The sequence below is a fragment of the Trachurus japonicus genome, chromosome 1, assembly GCF_045865225.1.
Source record: "Trachurus japonicus isolate A0001 chromosome 1, Traja_1.0".
In the NCBI taxonomy this organism is placed as follows: Eukaryota; Metazoa; Chordata; class Actinopteri; order Carangiformes; family Carangidae; genus Trachurus; species Trachurus japonicus.
This window is the reverse complement of record NC_140907.1, coordinates 3,173,760-3,185,797: the sequence shown is the minus strand read 5'-3', so window position 1 is coordinate 3,185,797 and position 12,038 is coordinate 3,173,760. Positions and strand designations below refer to the sequence as shown.

Sequence of the window (12,038 nt, the reverse complement as noted above, 5' to 3'; positions counted from 1 at the left end):
GACAGGAAAATGAGTGAAAGAAACTAGCAGTTACGACCTGGACTCTGTCCCACACTGTAAAGAGGAGAGATAGTGAAAAAACAGCATAAGGAGGAGACAAACCAACAAGCATTGAAAGCAACAACTTTGACAAAAAACTCTTCATATATAAACGCTGAGCAACAAACCAATTTTTAAAGAAAATACTTGAAATACATCGTTTGGCAGTATTGTCATATAATTGTATTTCAATTTTCAGCCTTGCAATAAAAGCATCATAAACCATAACTGTGATTACAGCTGATCTGGGTTCAGCTCGTGTGTCGGCTCTGGACATTCACCCCGGGGTACAAAGTACAGAGGGGACAGGGCAGTTATGTAACTGATGGTCCAGCTATAGATGTAAACCCCTACTCAGCAGCTGAATCACACACAACTCATGTCCACCACAGGAGGTTTGTCCTTTTTATGCTGACTTTGCTCTGGACTGCTCAACTGTGCACATCTGGATTTACTTCATACACACCTGTCCTAAAACCTGCTCTTGTAGCGAGTAAAACATACTCACTTAGAAGCACAATCAGTTATGAATCCTGTATTTAAAAGTCAAAGTGGCAACATATTACGGGCGGTATGGAAAAACTATTTTATATTTGTCTTTTTCTAATTTAATTTAAACATTTAATATATTTGTATTTGAGTGCTGAAAACTATTTTGTGCAAAACCTCAGTCATAACACTGTTTTCATATTTAAAGCTGCTCTAACAGCTGAGTGTGTTTTATTAAAAGTCACCATATGTGTTGTTTAATTATACAAACTCTTACCTTGGTAAGTAACAACTGGTTCACAACCTTTTTTGGCTCGTGACCCCATTTTGACGTCACAAATTTCTGGCAACCCTGTCAATCAAGATGAGCCAGCTCAGATATGTTGTTGCATTTTATTTGAACTCAAAGTGAAAGTATAGAATACAGTTGTTTAAGATTGTGTGTGGTGTTTTTAATCATAATTTTTAAAAGAATAATAATTATTTAAAAAGGGTCAGGGTTAGGGGTTTTATCAGTATTTTTTTTTTTTCTTTTATAAATTACTAGACATTTCAGGCGACCCCATTTGAATTCCAGGCGACCCCACGTGGGGTCCCGACCCCAAGGTTGAAAAAAAAAAATGAACTAGTGGTTAATGCAGATAATAAAAGTACATATGGAGTGAAAGTATATAGTTGCACAAAATGTATAAATAAAGCACTGAAAAATAGAGTAACTGTACTCAGTTCCTTCCCACCAGTCCCACTCCATAAGCACAGGTGACACATGAGCCGGTGTGTATTTTTTCTGCCTGATCAGCTCTTTTGTCTCCGGGCACGTCACTTCCCAGGGAAGTCCGAAAACTTTTCCATCTGTGCTCCAGCAGCAGCAGCAGCAGCAGCAGCAACAGGCTGCAGTGGGAGGAGGGAGGCGCTCCAGGATGAGCCGCGGTCTGCGCCAAGGCGGCACAGCACAGTTTGAACCGCAGTGGCGCACACTCACTTAGCAGTTGTGTGTGTATGTGTGTGTTTTCTCTGCGGTCCCTTCAAAAAAAGTTTAGACACTGACACACAGTGAGAAGAAGGAGTTCCTGGAGCGCAGCGTGAAATCAACTGTTTCAACACACCACGACTCCGACTCTCTGCGAAGATTGAAGAGAGTTTCGGAGATGGCCTGAAGTTTTTTTTTTTTTTTTTTTTTTTGCAGCGTTAAGATTCCCAGGATCAGATCAGAGTGAGGAGAGCTCGGAGCATGCAGCCTGGAGAAACAACAAACTCGGGGTGATCCCTGTCTTTGTTTTCCTGTGTGAGCGGGGCCGGGGGGAGATGAGTGCTCAGCATGGGACTGTGCCTCGGTACCGAAGTAACAGAGGAGGAGAAGAAGGCGAGGATACACAGCTCCAAGATAGACAGAGACCTGTATGAGTACGCCAAGCGGGAGATGAACGTGGTTAAAATCCTCCTACTAGGTGAGACTGACGGCCCTGTAGCCTATACCTGAGTGTGTGTATGTGAGTGTCAACATGTGAATCTAACACCTCCAAACACGACCTCTTGACTGTGGCTTATAAAATCCCACATATCTGTCTGGGAACTCTGGTGAACACATGACAGAGTCTCTAATCCTCTTTAGAAGCCACTGATTGGTTTTAGTCATTGCAGATTCAAGGATTAAAAACTCATTAAAAGAGATGCCAGCAAAATATGTTTCTTAATTTTGATACATGTTGATTACAAAAAAAAAAAAAAATCAAGTTAAACAACTTTTTATCACCTCCTGCAGGTGCAGCAGAGAGCGGCAAGAGCACTCTGGTCAAACAGATGAAGATCATCCACAGTAATGGATTCACCAAACAAGAGCTAACCAGCTTCAAGGTTGGAAACACAAACACACACACACACACACACACACACACACACACACACACACACACACACACACACTGATCAACCTCCCTCCTGCCTGTTATTACTCTATCAGATGAAGTTGTAGGTGCATGCAGTGGTTTTGGTGTGGTGGTTTCCAGCAGATCACATTTCACTCTTATCTCAGGAAGGGAAGCAGAAAGGAGTAAATGCTTTAAATAGACCAACATGACTTGTGTTAAAGGGACACTGTGTAACTTCTCCTGTTATCTATTCATGAAAATCAATTATTTGGTTCAAAAGTATGTTTTTCATTAATCAGTAATCCCCCCCCATCAACAAAGTGAAGTGTTCCTTTCAGCTCTGAATGAGCTGTTCATATCATTCATATCTACATGGAGCGGGTAAGCTCGGTGCTGGCTGCCATGTTGTGTCGCCATGTTTTTACGTTCAGTGGCAGCGTGGCGGTAGGAAACCACGGAAACTCAGCGGAGACACCGGAGCTGTCGGCTCAGGTCGAGGTGGCGTCTGTGAAAAGTCACCGTGGTAACGCAGTGAGGAGGAATGGAGCGTTACACTGATGCTGCATTCACCTGCAGTCGGGCAGACGGCCGTCGGTAACAAACCAGATGTCATTTTAGTTACAGAAGTCGAGAGTAAGACGGTAAAACGTGGGTCAGGTAAACAATACGACATCGCCATGACAACATATTGTCACGTGTATTGTTTTGCCTCGTGCTGACGGACCACTTGTTTACATAGAGGCTTGTTTATGCCGTTACGTGCAGCGGCTGTCGTCCGTCTGCTGTCTGCCCAATTTCACGTGAATGCAGCATGAAAAATACGATTGAGTTGCTTGTGATATACAACCACAACGCTAGATGGGAGTAATTCCTACACAATGTACCTTTAAGTTTGGGTTTATTTTCCTAATTTAGTTTCAGGTAAGAACCTGACTCCAACAGGAGAGAGTCAAGAGGTCGGTTCACGCTGCAGGCGTGCCGATGCATTACAGACACTGAACATTAGATGAGATAAAAGATAAAAGAGGCAGTGATGGAGATGAACAGGAGATGAGATTGAAAAGGAGGCGATGCTTAGTTCCTGTGGGGGACTGAGATTTCTCCTGATACCCAGGGTCAGATCCAAGTTGGTATGCAGTGGTTTGGCTCGCATCTGCTCTTCTGTCTGTGTGTGTGTGCGTTGTGAGCGACTCACTGCCAAATTCCTCTGTTCTACTAGGGGTTAGGGATGGGGTGGGGAGAATAGGGAACAGTGGAGAACACACACAGAAAAGCTTCACCCCCACCAGCTTGTTGTTACCAAAGGCTTAGCTTCCTCCACACCCTCCTTTTACCTCCTACCATATTTTTACTCTCTTCTTTTCCCTTTGCTGTTCTGCAGCTTTTTCTGAGCTTTGTCTCCCTTCCTCCCCCTTGTTTCTGTAAAGCATAAACATAATGAGTATGTGACGAGAGACGTGGTCCGTCTCTGTCTCCATTATGTTCTGTCTTCACTGTCAGACTGAGCAAACTTCATAAATGAGGATGGACACAATTCACACTGTGTTTAGTTTTAGAAAGAGGCTGAAAAAACAGAAACCAGGCTCCGATAACCTGAGATGACTTTACCGTTATTTTAAAAAAAGGATTGTATTTGTGCAGGAGGGTGGTGTTTATGTGTGTGATCGTCCTGTGAGGTCAGATCATATCCGTGCTCTGGAAATATGCAAAGCAAGCACTGTCAAACTTCACAATTTGGCAGATGCTCATTGGCCAGGATTGTGCACTTGCACACTGATCTGACAAATGAAGGTCCCAGTTGTTTGCACAGGCAGCTGGGATGTTTGAATGCATTCCTAGATATTAAAGACAGCTCTCCTCTCTCTCTTTGTGTTTTTCAACATCAATGCAATAACTAACATTTCTGATGTCTGCTTATGGTGTAAATGAAATGGCGCAGCATTAGTTCAGCTTGTTACCATGCTAGCCTGTCCTCATTAGCACTAATAAACAAAATACACCTGAGGCTGATGGGAATGTCATTATTTTTGTGGGCGGTGGAAATTGGACAAATTTAATTTTGAGCTGATGGTGTTGCCAGATTAAATCAGGTGAGTTCTTATAATTTAACCCTTGATGAACATCTGAACATTTCATCCAGTGGTTGTTCAGATGTTTTGGTCTGGTATTACTTCTGGTATTACTTCCTACAACACTATAATGAAGGCATATAAAGAAAAAAGTGTGTATGTATATATAAACACACTTTTTTATTTATTTATTTTTTACATATACACACACTGTATATATACTGCCTTCCCAACTTCCAGCTAAACACAGTGGGTCTCAAAGAACTCACTCTATGCAGTAGTACTTACATACAGCCCTATAGTCAGTATACAGAGAGCATGCACACATGTAATAACACATGTCTAATTGCAGTAGTTAGCTCTCTTTTGTCAGTTGGCTTCGCCTCTGTTCTCAGGTGACGCCCTTATTTTCAAGTGGAAAAATGACACTTACCCACTAACCCGCCCTTCCCTTCCCTGACTGACTGACTGACTGACTGACTGACTGACTGACTGACTGACTATCCCAGCCTCCCACGACAAACACAGTCACACCCTCTTACACACAAACACAAGCGTGCACACACACATCAGGCCTGAGTGCATATCTTTACACACATGCGTTTGTGTTTATCTCTGACGTCTGCACCTACCTGCTATTTTGAACATGCGTAGTGCTGTAGTAAAAAGGTTTCAAACCCGCCTCGCGCTCTTCGTCCTTACACATATTGCATTCAGGCACAGCAAGAAAACACTGTGTCTTTATTTCTCTGCCTGGCTCTTTGTGGCCCTGCCAGCCAGGTTTCTATTGCATTAGGACCATGACAGAACCTGCTTGGGAGGAAACATAGGAAGGGGCTCCTCTTTGTCTCATCCCTCCTTTATTTGCAGCCCCGGGCCGTGGTGTTGTTTTTACTGTGGATGGGCTGACGGACTGAGATTTTTCCCTTCATTCTCTTCCAATACACACAGCTCTCTGTCAACAAAAGTGATGCTTTGTGTGTGTGAGTGAGTGTGTGTTGATGTGGCAATGGTTAACATTTCTGAACTGAGTTAATATTTTTCAGATTCTCTCTGTTGATTCAGATGTTTGTGTGAATATTTTTGTCGAGGAAAGGTTTTCTTTAAAAAAGTTTCAATAAGGGGCGGTGTTAAGCTCAGTTGGTGGAGCACCCGCCCCATGTGTTGAGGCTATAGTCCTCACTGCAGGCAGCCTCGGTTCGAATCCCGCGTCGAGTGGCCCTAACCTCCGTGTCATTCCCCCGCTCTCTGCTTCCCATTTCCTGTCTCTCTCTCAACTATCCTATCCATTAAAGGCAAAAAAAGCCCCAAAAATATACTTTAAAAAAAAAAAGTTTCAATAAAACTGAAAGATCTCGACTTTTACATAATTATCAATATTTTTATTATCTATTCAATCATTTATTTTAACTTTCAGACCTCTGACACTGTCATAAGAATATGGAACCACCTTGCTGATAGGTTCTCTGTTCATGCTGTTCCTATTTTTGGCCTTTCCTACTTTTTTACTCAGATATGGAACAAAAGAATTTAAAGCTTTTAACAAGAAAAAATCTGTAAGTGTGTTTAAGTATGTAAAGCTTGAAATATAAATAAACACATTTGTTCAAAAAAAAAAAAATGGAAAGATCTCTCTGTTGGCAAACAGACAGAGCGTAAAACCAACAACCACACTCCCTTAGTTATCCATTGTTAGCGGAACGGTTTCTGGTTAATGATTACTGTACTTATCAGGCCACCAGCAGGTCAGACACATTCCCTGTTGTTGTCTTATTGTGGTAAATGCTACGACGACAGCTAACAGCTGTTGACTTTTCTGCGCCCAGGGAGCAAACATACTACATACTACATACTACATACTACATACTCCAGACACACTAACAATAGTTCAGTGTGTCTGGAAGGATTAGAGATTACACTGCTGCAATGAGAGTTGTAATATCTCTGCTGACTCTGCTGCTGCTGCTGATGGTGGTGGTGGTGGTGGTATTAACTGCAAACAAAGGTTTAGAGAGGTGGGAGAGATTTCTGTCTGTTGGACTTCCTTGTAAGCTTATAGACAAACAACACACACACACACACACACACAAGCACACAAGCCTCGGGCTGCAGGTGTGTCATTGTATGGTAATCTGAATCCACTATCAGCTTTACGTCACCTCTCTGGATAAATGTGGAGTAGAAGACACTCTGTTTTGACTTGTGTGTAAAACAGAAGCTACATGCTGGTCACAGTTTGCGGCACATACTGTACTGTTTGTCACTTTGAGAGAACGGCTACAAAGACGGTCTATATAAAATGTCTGATGTTATACAACAGTGACCTCCAACTCTCACTCCCTCTTCTCCCACCTTGAGTCAGACAGGGAGGGACTGGGAACCAACTGATAAGGAGGACAAAGGTGGAGGGAGGGAGGGAAGGAAGGAAGAAGAATGAAGTAGCTGAAGACAGAGATGAGTGTACAGACACTGGGTCGGTGACATCATGTGTGACTTTGGGGAATCAGAGGGGGAAAAAAAGCACAATCTAACATTTGACTTACAGTAAATACTGAGGTTGTGATGCTTGGCACAATTTTGTTCATTTAAAGCCAGGGTAATTTTTAGGAGTTGTAATGTTGTATAGCCTAATCATATTTTATCATTTGGAGAGAACATTTTTGGGCTCAGATATGCTGCAAGTTCATCCTGTACATACAGCCTTTTTTTTTGGCATTGTTGCCTTCGCTTTGAACAGACATTGCAGAGATAGACAGGGTGAGAGAGAGTTGAAGTTACATGCTGCCTACATAAGCCTTTCTAATGTCGGTTCAAAGGCCTCTCTGTAGCTCAGGATCCAGCAGACTTATGCAGCCATTCACCAAAACATGCGGTGGACCTTGAGGCCTGATGAATGTGTTTCCTTCCTCATCAAACATTTTCAAAGCCAATTGTTTGAACATTTTAAACCTTCAGGGATTAAAACACTTACATTACACCAGCTAGCGCTCTTCCTCTTGTCTGATTTCTCTCGGAAGCGTGGGAACACATCGTCAGGCTTGTGTATCGCATTTCCTGCATGTTTGTACATGTACGTGTGAGTCCACGACGTGCAAACAAATGGGGACTCGTTCATAAAAACAGTTCTGCATCATAGTGCCAGCAGTGGTCAAAAACTCCACAGGACAACAACACTCAACAACACTCACATTTTTAATAGTCATTTAATAAACTCATCAGTGGCCTCACACTGGAAACACATCTAATAAGGTTCAGTCAGTCAATAAGTCCTAAATTAGCAGCTGCGCAACATTAAAGGAGCAATTAGTAAGGTGGGACAAAAACCCCAACACGCTGAAGGGTTGAAGTTGTGGAAAAGGTGGTGACCATGTAAAAGACTCAAACCTGAGACTTTTTGGATTGTACAACCGCAGACAACAATACATGCAGGCCTCAGTGATGATGCAGACGTTTCTCTGTCTGTGAAATGATGATAAGGTGTTTTTTGTTCTGTGGGAATTACAGTGAGTTAAGATCTTGTATACAAATATGAACTGAGTAAGATTCTATTAAATGTATTCTGGTAAGTGTGTGAACTCGTTATCTTTTTTTTTCCTTATTATTTTTTCCGTATTTCTTTTTTTTCTTTTTTTCCCTTTATTTTCTTTATTTATTTATTTTACTTTTTGCACACAATCAGGAACCTCCTTTCTTCAGTTCATTAGAGTGACTGTGTGCAGGTGTGTAACTCACTGCTGAGAAAAGCCCATGTAAAATGAAGGCATTTGGGAAAAAAAAAAAAAGATTTACCAAGCCTACAGTGTGCCTTGGGATATTTTTTTAAGACTTGCAGTTTTAAACTTTTGGGAGTAAACCACACCTGCAATTTCCAAATAGCACCTGTGAATAATCACCAAGAAGACCCAGCAGCACTTCCCTCTTTAAAGGAGATATTTGTTTTTATAGTTTTTTGTAGTCAATGTTAGCATTAGCTCTTTACTAACCAGTCTTGTCAAGAGCTTCAGCTAAAGAGGTTAGCTATGGTGCTGCCTCTTCAGCCCTTCAGCCCCACATACTGTAGGGCTACAGTGACTCGCTATTGGAAAAAGACAACTTGGTCTGGCTGTACTGGAGCTAGCTATAGCATGCTATCTCAGAACAAATTAAGTGATAGAAATGGAGGCAAAACAACAATGTTTGCCTCCATTGGGGAGCAAAGGCATTAAGTTTGATTTTGCTTAACTCACTCACAATATTTGTTCTCAAGCTGTAACTAACATTATAGCTACACAGCGTTACGTAGCTCCTTTAACAGAGCAGACTTACACAACTGAAAAACAAACTTGACCTTTAAATGAAAGTATGAAGAAGTATTTCCTCTTCAGCTGTAGCTTTCCTCAGTCACTTGTACCTTTTTCATATCTGAAAGCCTCCCCCAGTCATAAATACTGCCTGCAGGGTTTTTCCAGCGACTGCAGTATTTGTTGTCTTGGGTCACATTTGCACTTGTCAAACCTCAAGACTGCCTTTTGAAAGGTCCAATATTTATTGTTCTTAAGCCAATAAAATGTGTTATTATTATATAAGAAATCTAGAGTGATATGAAGCTGCATACCTGGTTGGTGACAGTGATGGTCAGGCAGGGGGAGACAAACACACAGAGCAGCTTATTTCTGACACAAATCAATGCAGCGCTGTCACCGTCGGTTCCATTAAGAGAGACTAATTTGTCCCTGATGTCATGATGTCAGCAGCGCTGTGCCCAGCTCTGCTCTTCAGATGAAGCCCTGTCACCTTACTCACTTATCTCCTCTCACACATTTAACTGGGAGAGCAACACATCTCAATCTGGACACTGAAACACAGGGAGAGAGAGAGAGAGAGAGGAGCAACCAGACTGTGATAGAATCGTGATGGAATGTGAAGCTTATCTGTAACTGGCAGCAGAGTGACGGAGAACACACACACACACACACACACTGTAGGAGTCATGCCGCTCAATCACTCTCGGTCTCCAGGTCTCCGAACACTGAGACAGAGTTATGAGTTGATTTAATGATGATAAACATGGTGCTTGCTCTCTTTCACTCTCTGTGGTCTTGATTACTCACCACTGGAGTGCGATAGACACAAACACATGCACATATTTGTCGTGCATATGTTAGTTTTAATTTGACAGTAAATCAAATGTCCGACTTGGTTATGTTGATGAGCCTCGTGTTATGTAAAGCAACAAGTTTTTCATATGAACAATAGATCACTTAAAGCAGAAGTAAGCGATCCGGTCGTTTTGGCTAATGCTGCGTTCCAGGCAGGCTTTTGAAACCGTAAATTACAGCTTCAAGTCACGACTTACGACTTTGTAGCGTTCCAGGCAACCCACTCGTGTTTTTCCGACCTGTTTTACCTGTGAAAGTCACTATAACGGCCACTCGTAACTTCCGACCCGTGAACTCGTACTAGATCGAACTGGTACGACTTCACAGGTTGGAAAAACACGAGTTACGGGTTGCCTTGAACGCACCATAACTTCTTGTCAGCCGATGGAGTTAGCAGCCCCCGCCCTCGTCATGGATCTATTGGTCCTCGTCCCTACGTCACCACATTCACAGCGTCCCTTGGCTGCACACACAGCCCTTCATGCCGTTCTCTCTCCTCATTGGATAAAACTTGTAGGATACGAGAAAAGTTTTCTCCTCGGCTCAGAGCAGAGCAGAGTGACTGACAGACCCGTGTTTCGGTCCAAACACTCTATGTAAGTGATTGCTGTCGGAAGATATAACTATTTAAGACTTATATTAACACAAAAATATCGCTTACTTCTGCTTTAACTGTGTATAAGGTGTTACTCATCGTGAATTATGAGTTACCTCAAACTGTTTTTAAGAGCATTGCTTTGGTTTTACAGTCTGCAGCTTTAATTTTTGTCCAGATTCACCACAATGATCAGCAGGCAGCTGTGTTTGTGGAAAAACATCAGATACACACAGTGTTCACTCACTACCTGCAGCACCAAATGACAAAATCAACCACCAGCTTGTCAACACAGCTGAACATTGAACAGCTTAAGAACCTGATATTATGTTGGAGGCCAAAAACAATATGAGTGTGAATTTGTTAGATAAGATGGAAACAATGCCTCCACATGACACCTGCATTGCTCTGTATCTATAGTGGATCTGTTAACAGGAAAAGTTTTTTTCTCATGCATTTCACATTTGTGTGTCAAACTGTCAGATGGCCACTAATTTCCATTCATTGCAGCACAGGATCAAAGTCAGCAGCGACCACTGTTTTACTTGAGTCTTTACTTACGGCTACAGATTTAACACCCCAGTGTAAAACCACAATTGTTATTGTGCCACTCAATCATTTGTATGGATTGAACAAAGTGTAACATGTGACTTGTTGAACTTGAGAATAACCGGGGCTGATACCTATGAACAATCTTCAGAATGTTTTTCACAGTTGTATTGATCTGTTTGGTGAACTTACTACAAAAGTCATCCTTGTTCGTCCTGTGACGTGTTTGTCTTGTATGAAAACAACTGTGCTATTCTACAGAGGAGTCACAAATCACACTGAAGTAAACCCTGTTCAAACACAACAATGTTTGACATACTTAGAAAGTGTAATGATTTAGTGAATCACTTTTCTGACTTGGTGTGTTTTTGTTTTGACTCTTGTTCTACCATGTTGCCATGGGTGTTCATGAACTTGACCTCTGACCTTTGCCTTTTGGCAGCCTGCAGTGCTGGATAACCTCCTGACCTCCATGAAGTTTGTCCTGCACGGCATGGGCGTCCTCCGGATCAACCTGGCGAACAGCAGGAACAAGGTAGTTCATCTGCATGTCCCTGTGTCCACCACTTAAAGGAGAATTCCGGTCGTTTTTGACCCCTAAATCATTGTCCTGATGGTCACCCAGTGTTGGGGGGAGCAAAATTCGCAACTAAAATTGATGCAGGCAAACTGGAGTTACACCATGGCTAGACGGCGCTAGGGATAGCGACAACGCTAACCTATGGGGGCAATTCATTCAACCACAACAAACACTCAAAAAACAATCAAATATCTATGGTACATGAGTGGAATCCTTATGACACACCACTGAACTCATATAGTGTACAGTATAAACAGTATAAACTTTGTGTTTTTGCATGTTATCACTCACCTCAGACAGCCTAACTCTGAAACATCCTGGAAAGACATTTCTATCCGATCACAGAGCGCCTGCTCTCCCCGCCACAGAAACAAACACTTTTTCCTTGTTGTGATGATTTCTTTACTAAAATAAACGGTCAGAGATATTTTGGACATTACCACTGCACCGCTCCACCGTTTATTTTTGTAAAGAAATCATCACAACAAGGAAAAAGTGTTTGTTTCTGTGGCGGGGAGAGGAGGCGCTCTACGATCGGAGTTCAGTGGTGTGTCAAAAATGACCGGAATTCTCCTTTAACTCTTCCTCTCAACATGTGTCTCTGCTTCTCTCATCCACCTCTGCCTTCTCTGTCAGTTTGTTCACACTAACTTCCCTGCACTGCTCCCAGATCGCCACTAGAGAGAAGCATCTGAGCATGGCAGCTGCTGC

General features: G+C 42.3%; 1 protein-coding gene across 1 annotated transcript in view; it reads left to right on the top strand.

Moving 5' to 3' along the window:
* The first annotated feature begins 1,477 nt into the window (after positions 1–1,477).
* The window catches only part of gnav1 (guanine nucleotide binding protein (G protein) alpha v1), a 29,586-nt gene continuing 19,025 nt past the window's right edge, over positions 1,478–12,038 (top strand). The window contains exons 1-3 of the mRNA XM_085784193.1: positions 1,478–1,976; positions 2,291–2,382; positions 11,190–11,282. Of these exons, the coding sequence (XP_085640319.1) occupies positions 1,847–1,976; positions 2,291–2,382; positions 11,190–11,282 (315 nt within the window). The 5' untranslated portion in view covers positions 1,478–1,846. The remainder of the gene's footprint in view (positions 1,977–2,290; positions 2,383–11,189; positions 11,283–12,038) is intronic.